General features: G+C 42.4%; 2 protein-coding genes across 7 annotated transcripts; one reads left to right on the top strand and one right to left on the bottom strand.

The window, feature by feature from the left end:
• The first annotated feature begins 844 nt into the window (after window positions 1-844).
• Window positions 845-12,591, top strand: eif4e2 (eukaryotic translation initiation factor 4E family member 2). 6 transcript variants are annotated; one of them, XR_013792425.1, is made up of 9 exons: window positions 845-978; window positions 2,733-2,841; window positions 3,309-3,506; window positions 5,368-5,472; window positions 6,174-6,326; window positions 9,375-9,511; window positions 11,277-11,353; window positions 11,880-12,124; window positions 12,217-12,591. XR_013792425.1 is itself a non-coding variant. In XM_079529968.1 (9 exons), exons 1-8 carry the CDS (start codon window positions 959-961, stop codon window positions 11,323-11,325), a joined length of 735 nt encoding a protein of 244 aa, XP_079386094.1. In that variant the 5' UTR covers window positions 845-958; the 3' UTR covers window positions 11,326-11,353; window positions 11,880-12,591. The 6 variants fall into 6 exon arrangements, 5 of the variants coding, with proteins under 5 accessions (XP_079386094.1, XP_079386095.1, XP_079386093.1 ...); XM_079529968.1 differs by having other exon boundaries at window positions 3,309-3,354; window positions 3,391-3,506; window positions 11,880-12,591; XM_079529969.1 differs by having other exon boundaries at window positions 3,372-3,506; window positions 11,880-12,591.
• A 937-nt stretch (window positions 12,592-13,528) lies between these two features.
• On the bottom strand, window positions 13,529-19,450 carry LOC306943818 (phospholipid scramblase 1; the record flags this gene model as incomplete). Its single annotated transcript, XM_079530343.1, has 7 exons — window positions 13,529-13,555; window positions 14,458-14,516; window positions 14,781-14,880; window positions 15,391-15,502; window positions 15,782-15,974; window positions 18,193-18,270; window positions 19,186-19,450. The coding sequence occupies 7 exons, from the start codon at window positions 19,448-19,450 to the stop codon at window positions 13,529-13,531; spliced, it is 834 nt and encodes a 277-aa protein (XP_079386469.1).
• Window positions 19,451-20,819: the final 1,369 nt, after the last annotated feature.

Here is a 20,819-nt window from a genome sequence, read left to right as displayed (position 1 = left end):
TGTGTGTGTGTGTGTGTGTGTGTGTGTGTGTGTGTGTGTGTGTGTGTGTGTGTGTGTGTGTGTGTGTGTGTGTGTGTGTGTGTGTGTGTGTGTGTGTGTGTGTGTGTGTGTGTGTGTGTGTGTGTGTGTGTGTGTGTGTGTGTGTGTGTGTGTGTGTGTGTGTGTGTGTGGGGGGTCAGTCCACCTCAATGCAACTCCTTGGAATCTGATTCATTTAAATAAGTCTAAACACAAGCAAGTCACATGGAATCCGATTTTTACGAATGCGACTTACTTGAGCCACATTCTGATCTAAATCGGATTACATGTGACTTGCTTGTGTTTAGACTTATTTAAACAAATCGGATTCCAATCTGGATGTGGCACAGATCTGATTCAGGCTGGACTTTGGCTGACAGTCCCCATATTAGGGCCTACTATACTTACTCACTGGCTATTTATTTGGTAATTAAATACTGTAGGTCTGTAAGCTTACAGTATATAGATCTGCTAACAAAAAAAATAATCAAAGTAAAAAAATAATATATTAAAAAAATGATATTGTATGTATGGCACAAAATATTTTAATCTGGGGTTCAGCGGCCAAATACAATTTTACATGTATTGAAAAAGTTTGAGATTTTGAGAACCACCGAACTTGATCATCTCGTTTTCTGTCTAATGTGTGTGCATTAAAGCATTGACAAAACGCATGTAGGCTACAATCACATTCCTAGCTGTCACTCAGCGTGCACGCCGTGTGCATTGCACGCACACACTGACGGCGTGCTGCGCGCGTGCGTGCACGCACGCAACAGCGGGGCGACGTATACGGTCGTGCACGCCTTTGGCCCAGGAGGATTCCTGCGGATTGGATTTGGTCTGGAATTCATTCGGGTCGACTCGGCTGGTGGACGGTGTGGTGCGTGCAGGTCGCATCAGATTAGACTTCCAGTTCTAAAGAGAGAATACATAAATAATGAACAACAAATTTGACGCGTGAGTAATTAAAGCCACTTAATAACTAATTAACACTTTTAGCACGTAGATGTAGAACAATGGGTGCTTTGGTCATAAATACTGTTGTCAAAAGTGTTGCAGAGCAGCAGTGTGCAGTTATAGAAAAAGAGGTGTGTCTTGCTATTTTTATGCAAGTGTTTTACACGTTTTACTAAATGTGTGAATGCGTGTACAACATTTGACATGAAGTACCGTGTCTTTATATCGGTTAATGGCAATAAAACATGATTTATTATAAAGTGGAATTATTAGTCGTTCTGTGTTGTTGCAGGAAAGAATGTATGTAGCCATGCTGCTGGGTTTTTAGCAATACTAGCCTCGTCTGCTATATAAAAAAATCCTCGTTTATACCATACTTTAGTTGCGTGCCGGGTGTCATGCTGCTCGATAAATAGAAGATCTACAAGCTCACCACGCGACACGTTCGTGACCCGTGATGAGCTTGTAGATCTGCTATTTACTACAGCGTAGCCTTGTTGTAACAACACAACGCGTACACACCACTAGGCCGGTCCTGGGCCTTGGCTGAAGCCTCGGTGTGGGAGTAGGTCGAGAGGCCGGGCTTAGGTGCACGCGAAGTCTGTCTTAAACTAATGTAAAGGCTCGCATTTTATCTGGGAGGAAGGAACTTGTTGTTCTTGACCGGATCATCTTGCAGACGAATAATCTCAGTGTGAAGCAATGATGATGACCGACCGTCATCTGTCATCATGTCTGTCATGTGTAGTTTTTGGATGGAATAAAAAAAAAAAGTGTGACATATGGGTGGGTGTGCTGCACCGTGCGTGTATGTGTAAACTCACTCACTGCACGCGCGTGGGGGGGGGGGGGGGGGGGTTGTGCCTGCTTTCTTCTCATTTGTGATCCCAAGTTCCACTATAAACACTTTATATATCTGCATAAGAATAGGTTATGTAGGCCTATGTTATAGACCTACCAATGCTGTTAACAGCTCTGAGAGTACAGTGGTTCTTCTCTTTGGGGGGGGGGGGGGGGGGAGTGAGGGAGTGAGACACTAATGAATGAATTCTAGAAGCAAAGATTTGAGCTAAAATGTTTGCTGTGAAAGAGTGTATATTCAAAGATTTGCACACATTTTCACGATTTTTCAAAAATAGCAGATCTACAAGCTCATAGCTATGAGCTTTTAGATCTGCTATTTTTGAAATAGCAGAAATGTGGTCTCTCGAGTGGCTGTCAGACCCTGGGTTTAGTCCCGGGTAAGGAGGACATGGAAGTTATGGATCATTGCAACTTTAAACCTTAATGTAGACTAGACTCCATCGTCCATCCACAGCAGGACAGTGTCGCTTGTCCCTGATCTTGTGTGCTATACATCAACTGGGTTCCAAAACTTTCAGGACGAGACCCCCAACGGAACTTGGAAGTGTAAGAGTTGAGGCATTACAACTATAAATGCACCAAGACTCTACGTCTGTAATCCACGTAACTCGAGAACCAGAATATTGTCACAATTCTTTTTCCATGTTGGTTTTATTTTTTGGTTATTTATCAAGTTACAACCACCTACAAGGTAACAAAAACTAAAAGCAAAAAACAAAACAAAACCGTTGTTCTACAGAAGTATAAATTAAGGTGAATTCAGCAAATTGTAGAATGTGCATTCACTGTATATCACTAGTCAATATGTATAGCCGATATCTCTGAACCACCAACCCCTATGCTTATGTAAAGCCGTTGACATGACGTCCTCTCTCTGCATGTCGTGACAGTCTGAAAGATGACGACAGTGGGGATCACGACCAGGACCAAGTCTCACCGAAAGACGGTGAGAAGGAAAGGAACGAAGACGACGAGGGGAACAACTCCAAGAAGCAGCGGGTGAGTTGAACCTAGGAAAAAATAACATGACTCGATACGTCACAATTGGTTCATAATCGTCTAATCGCAATTATTTAAGACGATCACAATTATTTTATCAATCGTTTCCATGATGATCAAGAAATGTTCATCCATAAAATAATCAGAAATGGCAGATTTACAAGCTTACAAAGCATCACTTTGTGACACGTTGCAAGCTTGTAGATCAGCTATTTCGGCTATTTAAAAAAAGTATAAAACTAATAAATACGGTATATCAGTAATTTATTACTGTCATATCTGCCCTGTGCATTTTATTTGTTTACGAGGCAAACGGAATTGTATATTTTATTATGTTCCAATGTTCAATGCCAAAAAACACAATTAAGTCGTTAATCGCAATATATTAGTGTGACAATGATTGTTAATCGTCAACTTTAATTTGTAATGGTGGCAGCCCCATTGACTCATTTAATTTTGTCCTGAAGACGAATTGCGTTTCGTCTCCTTTTCAGATGGCGGTGCCGGGAGTAGGTGAGCACCCTCTCCAGATGGCGGTGCCGGGAGTAGGTGAGCACCCTCTCCAGTACAACTACACGTTCTGGTACTCCAGACGCACCCCGGGGAGGCCCGCCAGCACCCAGAGCTACGAGCAGAACATCAAGCAGATTGGCAGCTTCGCCTCGGTATGGATCCCTCCTTCCCCGTATTCTTCATTTATTGGTTTGGATCATTTTTAGGACAGTGGTTTTCAACCCTTTTCATATCAAGGCCCATTATTTATTCACCATTTGATGAGATCTAGCCTCTCGGACTTAAAACGTAGAATATTTTGTCCACAATTGATGTTGGTACGATAGGAGAGATAATAGGCAAACTGATCGAAATAACAATTCTTCAACATTCTCTAATTGTGAAGACTTCTTGCAAATTAAATAATGAAGGTGTTTAACAATAATTTAACTCTTGAGAGAATAAAATTCCCTCTTAACGTCAAAGTCATACGATTTGTCACACATGTTACTGCAGTGAAATTTGTTCTCCGCATTTGACCCATCTCTTGGAGCAGTGAGCCGCAGCCAAGGAGCGGTGAGCTGCAGCCGTGCCGCGCTCGGGAATCATTTGATTAGTAGATTTGACCCCCCCAATCCAACCCATTGCCAAGCAGGGAGGCATTGGGTCCCATTTTTACAGTCTTTGGTATGACCCAGCCGGGGATCGAACCCCGACCTCCCAGTTTCAGGGCGGACTCTCTAACCACAAGGCCACTGTCTGGTCTAAAACGACAGTAAAACGACAGGGGGTTCCAAATGGACCCTAACAGGCATGTAACTCTTGAGAGTGTACACTGCAAATGGAATTTGGTTCCATTTTTGTACACTCTCAAGAGTTATGGTGGTCCGTGAAATGAAAAGGCTTGAGAATCTCAATGCATCGATGCTTTTACAGATCTCTTTACATTTCCCGAGGAAAGAAACCCGTGCCGACAGCTTCCCGTGGGAAATGCATACAATGGAAGTCCCACCCGGTAGACAACTTTCTGCCTCGGGTCATTACGAGAGTTTTTGTCCTCGTGAAATGAGTAAAGCCTGGGAACGGAACGAGGTTGCATTTAATTGTAGAATGTGTTTAGGAGGAGAACCTCTGTGTAAATGACGCCGCCGTGTTTATTTCAACCTTTTAGTTCAATCGATGGCAATCCATCATTGTCAAAATATGGTCATTACGTCTGTGTTGTAGTTGTCAGACTGGTATCACTCAACTAGTACACGCCTGTAACTGACATAGACTGCATCCTAGTGTGACAACACAGAAGTATGGCTACTTTAGGGCAGCACAATATTTGTCTTTGTAGCCATTATTGTGTTGTTTCTCATTTCCTTTACTTGAAAGGTTTTGTCAGAACTTAACTTAACTATCATTTATATAGCAACATGAGTTTGTCAGAATACTGTTATTTAGATTTAGAACAGTGGTTCCCAAAGGGTCCTTGAGGGCGGGTTCCAGGGGTTCCCCAGCAAAATGTGTTAATACAGCATCACAATCATTTTAACCACTTCATCCATATTTTATACGTTGGCTGTTCAAAAATAGCAGATGTACCAGTTCGCAGCGTGGCACACACATTTGCGACCAAATACATTTCATTTAATTTTTCAGGGGATCCTTGGCAGGAAAAGGTTTGAGAACCACTGGTTTAGAAGGGATTTGTAAAATCATCCAGCTATCCATCATCCAGGCCTTCATGGGTTTCCCAAACAGTGGGTCGGTACCCATTTGTGGGACACGGACACATTTTTATGGGTCATGACTTCAGTAACCCTAACTCATTTTAATTTCCTAAATTTAAAAATAAAGTTTTTTTTTTAAAAGAATGTAGATCTGCTATTTTCACTAGTTTGGGTCCCGGGGCAAACATCTAATCTCTAATTTTGGGTCTCGAACTGAAAAGTTTTGGAAGCACTGGGAGAATGTGAACAGAAACAACAGCTCACCTCAGTCCATCATAGATGATAACAGCTTAACTGAGGGGTTTCTCTTCCACAGGTGGAGCAGTTCTGGCGTTTCTACAGTCACATGATCCGCCCCGGCGACCTGACGGGTCACAGCGACTTTCACCTCTTCAAGGAAGGGATTAAACCCATGTGGGAGGTGTGTGTGTGTGTGTGTGTGTGTGTGTGATCCTGGCTTTTGATCATGCATATGGTTCTGCGTGACGTCACTTTTATATATATATATATATATATATATATATACACTTATACATATTTGTAGAGATGTACCGATTCCGATACGCGTAACTTGCATATCGGTCGATATACAGAGGACCGATCCGATAACTGTGTGTAATTAAAACAAATCTCAAAGTGGGTTCCAGGGACTCTCAGGGTTCCTTAAGGGGGTCCCAAACGGACCCTTACAGGTCTGTAACTCAGAGCGTATGGGTCGATTTGTTTCCATTGGACCATTTGTACACTTTCATTTTATAGGGATGCTCCGATCAGGTTTTTTGGGACCGATTACCGATTGTTTTTCTCAATGATCGGCCGATACAGATACGGATCTTGTGCGTAAGGGGGAAATTTGAATATTTCCAAAATTATTATACCTGTATGTCCTGTGTGTGGTGAGGAAGGGGAGAATGTTTAGGCCTGTCATAAAGATGCAAAATTATATTATATATCCGATTGACCTTTATACCACTTAAATGGTATACTATAAAAGATCGGTTTCTCCAGATAGGGTAAATCACCGATCGAGTCATTACATTGGAGTGAATATCGGCCGATCACCGATTGGTGGCCGATTAGGAGGCGGAGCATCTCTAATTCTGTGCTTTTGGTTATGTCCAGGACGATGCCAATAAGATGGGCGGCAAGTGGATCATCCGTCTGAGGAAGGGTCTGGCGTCTCGCTGCTGGGAGAACCTGATCCTGGCCATGCTGGGGGAGCAGTTCATGGTGGGAGAGGAGATCTGCGGCGCTGTGGTGTCTGTGCGCTTCCAGGTAGGAAACAGACAAATAGTTAATGGTGGGGGAGGAGATCTGCAGTGCGCTTCCAGGTACCCAACAGACACACCACGGCCTGGTGTTCTTTTTAACCCAACCCTAACCCAAGGCCTGAGGCTGATTTCTACAAAAGGCCTTCTAAATCAGCAGTTCTCAAACGTTTTCGTGGCAAATGTATACAGTATATACTATGGATATATCCATATACTATGGATATACTATGGACCCTCACAGTACAACAGGAAAAAGCCCTGGATGGAGTCTACACAAGAATGCTACGAATGGCACTAGGTGTCACATGGGCGGCGGTGGCTCAGGGGTAGAGTGGCTGGATGGTAACCGTGAGGTTGCCAGTTCGAACCCGGGCTCCCCCAGAGTTACTGTCGAAGTGTCCTTGAGCAAGACACTGAACCCCAAATTGCTCCCGATGTGCTAGTTGATGCCTTGCATGGTTTCCGCTGCCATCGGTGTATGAATGTGTGTGTGAATGGGTGAATGTAATGCACAATCTCTGTAAAGCGCCTTGGATAAAGGCACTATATAAATGCGCCATTTACCATTTATATAAATGCACCATTCACATGGACGGACCGCATCAGAAATGTGGACCTCTATGGGGACCTACCACGCGTCACGGACAAAGTCAGAGAGAGAAGGAGGAGGCTGGCAGGGCACTGCGTCAGGCACCCAGAACTTGAGGCAAGTAAATTGACCCTATGGGAGCCAACCCAGGGCAAAGCCAGGAGGGGAAAGAAGCGCACCACCTATGTAGGCGTGCTGCGGCGCGACAGCTTGGCTGACAACACTGCAGAGCTCAAGAACCTGATGTTGGATAGGAAATTGTGGAGGGCAGCGATCCAGGAATCCCGAGTTGGTGTTGGCTAGACCTCACTCTCGCAGCAACTATATACTATGTATTTGGTGCACACATTACTCTGGTAATGGTGACTTACTGATTTGACGACTTACTGATTTGATATTTATTTGTTCCGCACATTACTGACTTACTGATTTTCATCATGCCTACAGTCTGGAGAACGAAAGCTCTGATCATGAGTAAAATATAAAGCGGAGGGGAAGCCTCCTCCCCACTTCCGTTTAGTATTTTCAGTCTCATAAATTTATCCTAATATAAATAGAAACCATCTAAGCATATTTAGCTTGCCGCTTAGCAGAACTGGAAATAAAAAAATTAAATGTACAATATATTTTCGTGAACGGAAATGCCAACTTCCTTACTCGGATTTCGGGAGCTGTAATTCCAGACTGTATATAGAATTTCGGAGATTGTGGATTAGTTGTCTGGCTACGCAAGACTACCTCGAGGGTAATATGACATGAACTCAGCCATTTCACTTCCCCCACAATGAAGTAGCAGGACTGGTTTTGACAATATTTGCACAAGTCAGTGTTCAACCATGGAGTAAATCCTGTGAGGGGAGTCTCACATATACACCCAAGTCAACACCCACCAATGGCAACGTGCGCTTTCACACACTCTCTCTCACACACACACACTCACACGCACACTTCTGTGGCCTACTGGCAGTATGCTGATCGGCCTTGCAGATTGTGAGACACACGAGTGATGAACGTTTATTAAAAATAATTGATATAGAAACAAGGAATGATTACATAGTAATGATGTGTCAGGTGAAACAGGTGCTGTCTCTGTTGTCTCGTTTTTTCTTTGTTTTCCCCCCATATTATTATTATGATTTTAGTAACGTGTATGTATGTTTCTCTGGCGCAACCTCGCGGCCGTTGTTTCCGTTAGTTTCCGACGTTTCTGTGCGTGGTTCAATAACTGTGTTTTGTTGTGGCTTTCCTGTTGTCCAGCTCATAACATTAGCAGCTGTTGTCGCTTCGAGGCTGCGGGCGGACAGGTTGCTCGCTGCGGTGCGGAAATCAGCCCTTTCGCGGTGCGTGTGGCATAGCTTAGGGAGGCAGGCAATCATACTACACTCCCATTGGCTTAGGCAGCGTGTGTGGGAGCCAATCAGGCTAGTCCGTCAGTATGACTAGGTGGTGACGATGTCGTCTACATTTCATGAGCTTTCATTAGTTAGGTTTCACCTGACAACAACCTGATCTACAGTATAAGCTCACAATGATGATGACGTGACGTGGGCTTATAGATTGGCTATAATACAGGGCTTAAATAATAAGTGATTCATTAAACTAATCGATTTAGTTGACTATAATAAGAATCTATTCGATTTTGTGTGTGTCGTGTAGATTAGTTGTTGTATAAAAAGAAAACAGTATGGGGGTTATTGGTTCTAAATATCAGAGCGTTGCTGTAAAGGATTTCAAGGTCCACACAAAGTGTATAATCTAATGTAATTTTACTGCTGACTTCGGGCATGTAAATATTCAGCATGAACTGGTTGGCCACTATCTTTTGATGTAGGTCACAATATCCTATATTAATATAATTGTTGTTTTTCTACTGTGTTTTAGCTACAGTGTATTTAGTTTTTATTTTCCTGTGCAGCACTTTGTAAACCTTGAGTTGTAAAATGTGCTATATAAATAAATTGGATTGACTGTAATTCATATATACTGTATGTATCAAACAGTTTCCATATCTTTTCGTTTAACCCATTTTGGGCAGGAACCCCTTTTGGTGTTTTAAACATTGTTATAATTTAGCTATTGAAAAATAGCAGATCTACAAGCTCATAGCGCGCCACCGAGTGGCGCGCTACGAGCTTGTAGGTCTGCTATTTTTGAAAAATCATGAAAATGTGGCACAAATCTTAAATCTGAATATATATTCTTTCAGAGCCAACGTTTTTAACTCAAATCTTTGCTTCTGAGCGGTTCCTGGAATATCATATTTTCAGATGGGGGTCGGTGGCCAATTACATATCATTTTTGGGGGTCCTTGATATGAAATATTATTCACCACTGATACAGAAACATGAGGTATTTCAGAAAACTGTCAGAAGTTAGACATTTTTTTAATTTCGACGTCAGGCCTAAATGGGTAAATTGCCTCAGCCCTAATGTACCCCCCCCCCCCCCCCCCGTGTTTTTCAGGAGGACATCATCTCCATCTGGAACAAGACTGCGATGGACCAGGCGACCACGGCGCGCATCAGAGACACGCTGCGGCGGGTGCTCAACCTGCCCCCCAACACCATCATGGAGTACAAGACGCACACAGACAGCATCAAGTATGTATGTTTGATCGCGCTTCTTATTTATCTTTCTGTCTGCTTTCCCTTCTCATCAGTCTGTGTGGAGCCAGATCTACAAGCCTGTTGCGTCCGCGACACGTTGCAAGCTTGTAGATCGGCTGTTTTCGTTAGATGCGATTCTGTCGTAAGTACTGCTTAAGTGGTAAACGTGTGATCCTAATATAGGGGCTTTGTTGTAGACCTGTGTACTAGCAACAATCTGGGGATATGATGCGTATCACGAGTCACAACATACCATTTAGTCATCAGAAATTATTTAGTCTTAGTCTAGTCTCATTCTAAATATCAAAATCTTAGTCAACCAAATTAATACTAATACGGTATGTTTTTCTCACACTTTTAGAGCATATCCGTGGTCATCATATTGGCATACCTAACAATAGATGCCAGATGTTTTGATCTCATTCAAGATGACATCCAGACAGTGTATTACTATACCCCTTTCATACTTAATGAGTGTGCTGATTATAGGCTAGAAATAAGCCTATGTGGCTTATTTCCTGTTTGTTTACATGTCAGAGACTAAGACAGATGCTACTATAGTCTCTGACATGTAAACAAACAGGCTCACGTCGCGGATACTAATGTCCCATAGCCTGAAGGGATGCAACGCTCTGATTGGTTCAGAAACGCAAAGCCTTCCGTTTCCGACTGAAACTTAAATAAAATGAAACTTAAATAAAAAGCCCCAAAAAAGCCATTTTACCCCATCTTTAATGCTATCAGAACAGTGGTATCTGCATTTGTATTCATCAGTCCCTGTAAGATCCAACCATTACCTTTTGTTCTTAAGCAAGCAAAGGAATTAATATGTGCTTATCGTTAACCGTTTCCGTCCGTAGGACGTCTCCACACGTCCTAGGGAACCCAATCGACACGTACAAAGGATGTGTGTACACGTCCTAGCGCGTCCTCAATGATATCAGGCGAGAGGGGAATATTCTGAATTATTTTCCTTTTTTAATTTTTGACTGAGACACTCGGGCACCCGTCACTTCGCTCTGCCTTCATATTAGCTTACCGTTCGGTTAGCTGGCAGAAAGAATGCCTCGTCTCTCCTAATCCAGGGCGCTCTCCGTGGTTTTGATCTGACGGATATACTACGCGCTTCATTTCTGACTTCAACATGCCTCTCGTTCAAAATATGAGTGCTTTGGAGCTTCTAGCGATATAATAGACTCGAGCCCAAGTAAAGCTAACAATATTTCTCCGGTTTTCTTCCGGATTGTTTCCGGGGGGGGGGGGGGGGGGGGGGGGCTTCAGAGTAAAAGCGTCTTTCCGGCACCCCAGAGCTCTTATTTTGAAGGCATTCCGGCAGCGATTGTGTTAAGAATAAAAAGAAAGAAGAAAAATATAGTGATAGCGTTTTTTTTTGTTTTTTTTACTCAATGCAGTATCATAACATGTCATTACAAATGTATTTATGTTTTCTTAGAAAGTCAAGTCCTGCCAGTATTTGTATAGGCTACCCTTAATCACTGTCACGTTCTCAAAGGGCTCTGCAGGCTTTACAGGTTTAGCAAAGGAAACCAAATGACACTCTTGTTGTGTTTAACGTACTTGGTTGATACATGTATTTAGTGAGTCACTCTGGTTTAAGAACATCTGCTAAATGTCTGAATTTTGTACAATTGTATTTGATCTAATCTCTCACTCGCATGCAGCCATGCATGTGTGTACACACACACACACACACCCCTGTTACCTGTAGATGTTACTGCGTGTGTTTTTGTGCTTTCAGAGCCTGGGAAGACTTCCATGGTCTGGTGACTGTTAGCAACGAGCGCTAACGGTGCATACTGAGTTTCCTTGCCAAGGGTAGGAACACTCTCAGTTCAGTTTTATGTTTGTCTTCGTGCTGGAAATATCGTAAGAAAAATAAATAATATACAATTCATTCAATTGAAGTTAAAATGAAAACTAAACTCATTTGGTGATTCACATCTGCCCATGCAGTTGTCCAGAATGGTCCAATTCTCTGAAAAAGGGATTCCATGTGTACACCCTCAGAGTTATGGTGGTTTAAATGTCCCTGCGCTGCGACGTGTTGTGAGCGTGTACCTGTAGATCTGGCCATTTTCAGCATGCAACCAAGCATAACATGACTTGTCTTTTAGTCTAGTTTTTATTTGTTGACAAAATTGTCAATAGATTTAGTCTTAGTTTTATTATTAGTTTATTCGTTTTTATTTAATTTTCGTCAGTGAAAAACGTTAGTCGACGAACATTTTTTGTCATAGTTTTAGTAGACGCAATCAACACTACCTTCAAGGGTGATTGCCGATGTTACGTTCAGGCATCTGCCGCTAAACCCCGCTGTTGTTTGTGTCCCGCTTCCATCCAGATGTGTATACTACTATAGCCGATGAATTGGGGGAGTTGAGAAGAAGTCCAAGGAAGGATACCTCGGTATGCATTGTGGCCGTTTTCCACGGTGCCAGAGCGGAGGGTCACTGACGGGACGGGACAGGATGGAGGCAACAAGAGTCATTCCTTTTGTTTCCGTTTTGCGCATGATGGAATCCAGAGGACGCAAACAGGACTCCCATTCAACGCATAACATGGAATGCAGCTGTCTGGGAGAGCAAAGTGTGTGTGAGTTTTTTTTTTTGTTTGTTTTGTTTTTTTATCTGCCAGAGAAGAATCTCTGTATGTGGATGTCTTTTTCTTTTTTTTTCTAGTTTTGAGACATCACTTGCTGGCCACCAGATGGAGCAGGCTGCGCTCTACTGACCAGATGGTCGGTGTTCTGCCTCTGACCAATATCTGGTGACAGAAGAAGAGTCCCTTCCTTCTTTTATAAATATAACAGACCTGAACAGTGATAACAACACATAGATCGGATTTTATGTAACAAACATAGTCACATGTTAGACGTACAAGTATCGGAACTGTTTTATCGGGACTCTGAAATAAACAGGGTTACATGACAGGTACATGTAGATGTTATTTTATTACGGTCGCTGTATTTTAACTACAAATCCTCTTTGTCATTTGAACTAGAGTTGCTATTATTGTGTACAAAAATATATTTGTAAAAAAAACAAAACTAAAAACTAAAACGACAAACTGTCCAGTGTCCACTACTTCAAAGATGACTCAACGTGACGATTCTTCAACTTTTTGGCCTGGAAGTTGAAATCCCAAAGGACGAGGGCCGTGCTTAAAGGTGTGCGTTTCACCTCTAAACCTCTTCTAGAATGGACTTGACCACGATGCCTGTTTCACTGTGCCTGGCCCCTTGAGCCCCCACCACCCCACACCCATGTTTCTGTTTCTTCAAACCGCCTCTATGGGATGAGATCTTCTGTGATATTCCTCAAAGTCTGCAAGAACAGCGCCAAAAACACTGAACTGAAATCAGTGAGCCCGACTCCATTTTGTAATGAACTGTGAAACTGGGCTGGGGGGGGGGGGGGGGGGGGTCCATGCAGGCTTGGGGCTCAGTCTTATCTCCGCCTCCCCTGTTACAGTTTTGAATCAATTCCCATGGGAGTATTAAAAAAACAAACTGTTGAGGCCAAATTTGTGCCTAGAATAGCAAGACCCTACAAGCTCGCAAGTGAGCTTGTGGTGTCTGCTATTCTCTGCACCGCGAAGAAATATGAATCAGGGCTTTGGGGAAAAGAGCCTGAAGTAGTTTTGAAACTAAACAAAAAAAATCCACCATGGGAAAAGAAAATTGTAATGCTGCCTAGGTTTGGATAAGGTGCTGGGTAAGTAACGGCTGTGTGTCCACAATAGAGGGAACAAACGTGCTGTGTGTGTGTGTGTGATCTACACTTGATGAATTATAGCAATAAAATGTCAAATATGCATCTGCTGCTACAACCTGGTTCACTGTGCTTTTTCTGTTAATGTCTGCCATTTTATTTGACGACGACAGGCCATCCTCCTGTTGCGTCGGGCCATGCTCTGAACGAGGTTCACTGTCTGACGTGCTCTGTGTTGAGGATGACTTTACTTATATTCGCCGATGGCTCATTTCACCCGTCAGCTCATCTCGAAGAACATGTGATTCTACGGGAGAGAAGAGAAGGCATAGGCTGTCGGTCACAACGGTACGGTACACAGCATGTAGTCATTGGGGTTGCAATGACGCATGTAGTCATTGGGGTTGCAATGACGATTCATCTGTCATATCGGCATCTGCAATTTCAGTCTACAGTTGGAGGCCATCGATATTGTCCTTTTCATTTTGCTGAGGTTTGCGTGATCTGCGCAAAAGGACAGTTTGGTGTTTTAAACATTATGTTATAATTTAGCTATTGAAAAATAGCAGATCTACAAGCTCATAGCGCGCCACCGAGTGGCGCGCTATGAGCTTGTAGGTCTGCTATTTTTGAAAAAAAGTGAAAATATTTATTTCAGAAAACTGGAGGATTTAGGAGGATTTTTTTAAATTGAGGTCAGGCCTAAATGGGTCAAATGATAAGGGACAATATCGGTGGCACACATGCGATATCGGTATCAAAATTATATATAGTTTTTTAGCCGATATTTCATAATGGTGTTTGAATGTGAATCGTAAAAAGCCTCATGCAATGCTGAAGGATTTCATCCGTTGTCTGGGGAAGCTTTCAAAAGGGTCAAAGAATTGAAAGAATGTTCATTAAAAATACATGTAAGTAATTTTACCTAAAACTAGTAGTTTTACTCATTGTGCATGAGTAGGCCTATTCATTCGGGTAATAAGAATGCACTGCTATTTGCATCGGTGCTCAGAATCACAGTTACAGGAAACATAAAAGGTGTAACCTGGAAAGTTGTATTGCAATATTGGTATCCGGAATTCCGGATGTCTGATCAATACCGCGCGTCCCTAATAATGAGCATAAGTTTTTCATTGCAGTATTGCCACACTTCCTTTCCACAGAGCCATGGTTTGGTGTGCAGACGGCATGCGCAGACGGCATGCTTACCAATAAGAATGTAGCAGCCAGCAGCAGCAGTTTGGTGTCTGAGTCCATGCTAAGCGGCACTGTGGTTGGAAAAACACATTTAACAAATGGTTGAACAGGACAAATAGAAATGGGCCTGGGCCTTCCGAGCGGGTTTGAGTCCCGATCCCGACGACCTTTGCTGCGTGTGTTCCCCCCCCATCTCTCTCCCCCTTTCCTGTCAAACTACTGTTAATCTGTCAATAAAAGGCAAAAACCCCAAAGAATATCTTAAAAAATTAAGAGGACATTCTAACCATCTATCTAAGCTATATCTTATCCAATATCTACTGTAATCTACTGACCTTCCAAGCCGAAGTATTCATGGTCCATGTTGCATTCATCATTGAAGCCAGGCCATTTCTTCCATATTGAGCCAATTCTCTCACCAATCATGGAGACGAGCTGGTGATTGACGAGAACAAGACATTTAATGCAAAAGTACTCAAATGTTATACTTAAGTTAAAGTATCAATACTAAAACGTAAAAAATAGTCTGTTAAAAGTATTTGTTTCAAAATGTACTTAATTTAAAGTTTTCAAATGTATGTATAAATTAAATTATATAAAACTTTTGAAAATGGCAGAAGTGCATTGTGAGCTTGTACAGCGGCTATATTCAAATGGCCAAAACCCAAAATGTATATAGGGCGGAAGTGGTTAGTGTATGTTTTGTCACAATAATTAAAATCTATAAAGTAACTACGAGTCGAAAGTACAATATTTGTCTCAGATGTAGTGGAGTAGAAAACTGGAAATACTCTAAAGTGCAATACTTGAGTAAATGTACTTAGTTATTTTACACCACTATAAATGAATGTATCAGGAACCCTGGGATATTGATGATGGCACTCTTTATTATTACTCTCATATTTATGACACATTACAGACACATTTTCTATAGTGAACACTAACCTGGAATTCCTGGTTGGAGAGACAGCGACATGGACAGCACTCCCCCTGGATCCTGATGGAAGATGTTCCCTCTGAATCGCACACCTCCAGAAGAGGCGTGAACATGCTCCATCTGATGGTACACACAGACACACACTCAATTCCGACCAAAACCGCTTTCTCACATTTTGCTGAAGTAAGATCCCACTCAGACTGATACAAGTGCCCCCCCCCCCCTCCACAATGCCTCATTTCTCGGATATACAGTATATGTCTCTGCATGCAATACAGACTGGTAGTGTCGTATTGTTGACACGAGCACTTATAAATTAAAAGGAAGAGACGCCTGCTCTAGGCGTTTTTTTGCCGCCTCTTGACGTGTATGTCTGGGTACACTGAATGAGATGCTTACCTCTGGTGTATGGAGCCAATGAGATGTTTCTGAGGCGTGTAGGCCCTGATTTCCATCAGGCAGCAGCCGAGGCAGCAGGCGTCGGCCCGGAGGGGTCTTTCAAAGTGGAACACCTGGCGTCCCTGTTGGTTGAAGCCCTGCAGGGAGCAGGAGCGGGCCGGCCCGCAGCACTGCAGACACAGGCAGGACGTCTCTGGGAGAGCAGGGAGGGAACAACACATTATTCTGGTCAGTACAGGACGTCTCTGGGAGAGCAGGGAGGGAACACATTATTCTGGTCAGTACAGGACGTCTCTGGGAGAGCAGCGAGGGAACAACACATTATTCTGGTCAGTACAGGACGTCTCTGGGAGAGCAGGGAGGGAACAACACAGTTGTTCAGTCCAACATACACGCAATAGATGCAACACACTATCCCTAAACCCTAAGCGCACGCGGAAGCCACGGGTGAGTATTTAATCGGCCAGTGTGGCCACGTATGTGTCTTAATAACTGGCCACGTATGTGTCTTAATAACTGGCCACGTATGTGTCTTAATAACTGGACATGTACAGTCAGAGCCACGGGTGAGTCTTAACCGGCCACGCATGTCTTAACCAGCCACGTATGTGTCTTAATAACTGGACATGTACAGTCAGAGCAACGGGTGAGTCTTATCTGGCCACGTGTGTTGAACTATTGGTATGTCGGACTAACGCATCGGTTGTCCCGATCCAATCACGTGATCGGAAATCGGGGCCGATCACGTCATTTTTAAATGATCGGATCGGGAGCAAAAAAAACGTGATTGGGACATCCCTAGTATCAATATTATATCCATATCATAATATTAGACTGGATGTTTGTGCTTTGGGATATACAACGATCAAGTGCAATGAAAAGCCAAAGAGAATATGTGGATCTTCAACAGAGATATGACTGAAACCCTCAATGGACTGGGCAGATCGGATGAGGAAAGGTAGGTTTTTCCAAAGTGCGGGGGTCGGGACCCATCAAGTTTGGGTCGCGGACTAATTTGTAAATGTCCCCTTTTTTCCTTTTTTCTTTGTGATTAAAAAAATCACTTTCACCAATTTAAAAGAATTCCTACATTTTTCAAAAGTATTTGATAAATAAATATAAAAAAATAATAATTATATAATATATATAAATAAATTAAACTAGAAAGGTCGCAATTTTGAAGAAAAAAAAAAGTGTGGTTGCCGCAGTCGCTTACATAGGCCCCTCCCACTAATGTTGCTAGCCAATTACAATGTCATGTCAACCTTGTGATCATGCGTAAGTAATTCGGAGGGTATTTATCCCCCAAAAATCATGTTTTTGCTACAAACTGTTACATTATTTGCCTTTGCGGCGCCCCCTATCGATGAAAATGGAATTACTTTTGGCTCTGGGTTGAGTAACCCACCCTTGACAAGTGATTCAAATTTGGGATGGATTGGACATTCCGTTCCTGATTTGTGGCATTTTTTGTAAAATAGGCCCCTCCTGCTAACTTCGGACGATGATTACGGCCGAACGATACGCACTATCAAAATTCCGCCGTTCGAGTTTTCATCGGAAAGTTCCAGAGATCATGTGTACAGATTTTTGTGAGATTCGGACAAAATCAGTAGGAAGAAATGCAAAAAGTGTGTTTTGGAGAAAATTCAAAATGGCGGAAAATCTATCATGACGGAAATGGGCGTGGCCTAAATGGGGAGATTCGTCATGACCCAAGGAATGCAGGGAAAAATAATTTTGATTTTACGACCTACGGTTCAAGAGTTATAAGCCAAAGGCTGTTATAGCGCCACCATGAGGCCGACCGATAACATAATTTAATTAATTTTAGTAATTATTATGAACATCCCCTCCAAGTTTTGTAACTATAGCGCTTACGGTCTCTGAGAAAAAAATACTTGAATTTTCCCATTCATGTCAATGGGGAAATTGAATGCACGAATAAATTAATATCAATTAAACTATACAACATTTCTCTTAACAAAATACAAGCACACGATTCCCGTACAGTCAAAACTGTGGGAGGAGTAGTGTGGCAAAGTTTGTCTTACTCCAGTAAAATAAAGTGTTACAAGTACTATAGTCCCAGGGCAACCACACTAATAAATAAAATCGTTCAAGAAGTAGTGAAAATGGTAAATCTACAAGCTTGCAACATGCTGCAAAGCGGCATGCTGTGAGCTTCTAGATCTAGGTCTTGAGCTAAAAAGTTGGGGAACCACTGATTTAGACCAGTGTTCTCAAACCTTTTAATTTCAAGGACCCCATAACTCAGTGTACTAATGGAACCAAATGGACCCGTATTTGTTACAGACCAGTTCCTCAACCCCCCTCAAGGAACCCTGATGGTCCATGGACCCCACCGATTTACACAGTGCTTTTAGACAGACAGTGATAGGTACCAATACCTTCCACGGCCACAAACAGCTGCTCTCTGCTGCCCCCTGTGTTGATGCTGTAGATCCTCCTGGGAACACACTGTAGACCTGCAACAGGTAAAAGGAAACACTTCACCCTTTTTGCAAAAAAAAAAATATATATATGTTAATGACGTTTAGAAGATTTAGAACACTTGCCTGGGGTCTGTGTGTAATATGTGGTGTTAGATATTTTAGATTTTTTTTAGTCCTTCCTGGACTACATGTCAGCAAGACAGCCCTCCCCCTGTCCACAAGGAGGAGCAGTGCACCAAAGCATTATGGGATTTGTAGTCCAGGAAGGAAGTGAGCCCATTGTCTGACATCATGGATTACTTGCGCAAGCAGAGCGTGCAAGTACTACGATCGGCTGGGTATGTATGTCGGGGTATGTATGTCGGTGTCCTCCATCAGCCAATAAGGGACCATCATTTGATGACGTAACTAAGGTACGTTTCAAGGTTGGTATAAGGTCAATAACGGGTCTAAAGGATTTAGAATAGCAGAGAGCTCTAGGCCTCAGAGCAGCAGTCGTACCCAGACAGAGAGCTCTAGGCCTCAGAGCAGCAGTCGTACCCAGACAGCAGAGAGCTCTATGCCTCAGAGCAGCAGTCGTACCCAGACCGAGAGCTCTATAGGGACTCGGAGCAGCAGTTGTACCCAGACAGAGGGACTCAGAGCAGCAGTCGTACCAGTCGTACCAAGTAGGCCATACATGCCCAACTTGTGTGCAAGGCGCAAGTTGGCATTTCTAGTTTATGCTGTGTTGTACGGTGGTGTCAGATGGGGAAAATAGACCATCTGCAACCTTCTGATATTTCAAGTATTGGCTACTTTTTGGGTTAGTATTTTGGCAAAAAGTTAAAGTTCTTTATTGTGATAGTAATAATCATTATTGCGTTAATTTTGTTCAGTAACAGCTCAGAATTTTGAGCTATTTAACACTTATTTAAACATGCACAGTGTGTTGAACCAATTGCTAACCTTGTAAGTCTGTTCTGGCTGTGATGTGAAGCTGGCTGACTGTGTCCAGCATTGCAACGGAGTTCCCTCCTCCACTAGACCACTGCTCCCCCGTCATCATCCCTGACCGGCTGGTCTGCCCACCGTGACCACCGTTGTCCAGGTGTGATTCCTCCTGGTCCACAGACTGGGGGTCTTCAGGTGATTCCTCCTGGTCCACAGGCTGGGGGTCTTCAGGTGAGTCCTGGTGGTCACCTCCTGGCCGGTGGAACGCTCTGAAGAGCATCTGGATGTGTCTCTCTCTCTCCAGCCCACCGAATGGTAGCGGTTGACTGGTCACTGCTGCCCTGGGCTAAGAAGATTAACCCATTTTGACCTGAGATCAGATTCTAAAAATGTCTGTTTGAAAATGACAGTTTTCTGAAAAAGCTATGTTTCTATGTCGGTCGTTCTTCGATTTTTCAAAAATAGCAGACCTACAAGCTCGTAGCGCGACACACAAGCATAACATAATGCTAACACCAAAAGGAGGGGGGGTGTGTGAATTTAAATTAGTATATTATGACCTTTTTCTGAGGTATATTTTGTCCAATACTGTTTCTTTGAGTGTGCAAGATATTATGGTCGAATATCAATATCGGATGGTGTTTCATTAAAAATGCAATATCAGTATCTAACCAATATCAAAATAATTCTGATATCATTGACCAATAATTTTCCACCAATATTTCTGCACCGATATTGGCCGATATTTCACCGCTATTGGCCAAGATTTCAGCAATATTTCAGCGATATTGACGCAATAATAATGTGACTGATTATTTTTGTTTTTTGTTTGAAAAAAAAAATCAGCAATGAGCTTTATAAATATAACGTATAGTAATGTAATCTGTATCGACCGATTTGACCCTGCATATTATCGGATATCGATATTGGCCAGAAAATGCTGCCGTCTACAGTACTTTTCCTGCACCCTGTAATCTGTATGTTAACTGCTGTGCTGTTTGTTACAACCAACCCAAGTCATACACAATGTCAACAAATGGAATAAAAATATAAGTTATAATATACTCTCTTTAAAAAATGTCATAAAATATCATACAAAATATAAACTAATTCATGTCATGTGTCATAAATACTATACCTATACTAATTTATGTAAAAAAACACTCATAATTCTCTATTATGACGGTCGAGCATCACCGTAGATGCCACTAGAATTTACAATTTAGACATTTAGCTAAATGACTGAATTGTAAACTAATGACCGAGTGGAGACTTGCAGTGACTGTGAGCTCCACAATGTAGTCAGCGTTGAAAAAAGACTTTGTCAACACAAAAAGACAAACTGTACTACTGTTATACTACATACAAAATATAATGTATTACGAAACTCACTGATGTCATTTTAGTCACTATAGTACACACTTTCTTAAATTGTATTTCTGACCAATGCTTGCTTTATCGTAGACGGGACTCTGGCTCTGAAACATCCCTGTGGTCCCGTCATGGTGGCTATATATAGCCAGACTTCTCATTCACATTCAAAGTTCAAACTACAGAGTTTATACATACAGTAATACCTTTCATTCTCAAGGCAAACACCAATCAACATGATGTACAACATACAGCTACAGCTCCACAAAAAGATCAAC

Source organism: Electrona antarctica (assembly GCF_951216825.1).
Source record: "Electrona antarctica genome assembly, chromosome: 19".
In the NCBI taxonomy this organism is placed as follows: domain Eukaryota; kingdom Metazoa; phylum Chordata; class Actinopteri; order Myctophiformes; family Myctophidae; genus Electrona; species Electrona antarctica.
The sequence above is the reverse complement of the archived record's forward strand: the minus strand, read 5'-3'. Positions and strand labels throughout refer to the sequence as shown.

Bases quoted from the DNA above. Each gene is read 5' to 3' on its own strand.
- eif4e2 (XM_079529965.1), top strand. From the start codon at position 959: ATGAACAACAAATTTGACGC. The intron at 3,507-5,367 runs GTATGGATCCCT...TCTCTTCCACAG, and splicing joins AGATTGGCAGCTTCGCCTCG to GTGGAGCAGTTCTGGCGTTT. The intron at 5,473-6,173 runs GTGTGTGTGTGT...GGTTATGTCCAG, and splicing joins GGATTAAACCCATGTGGGAG to GACGATGCCAATAAGATGGG.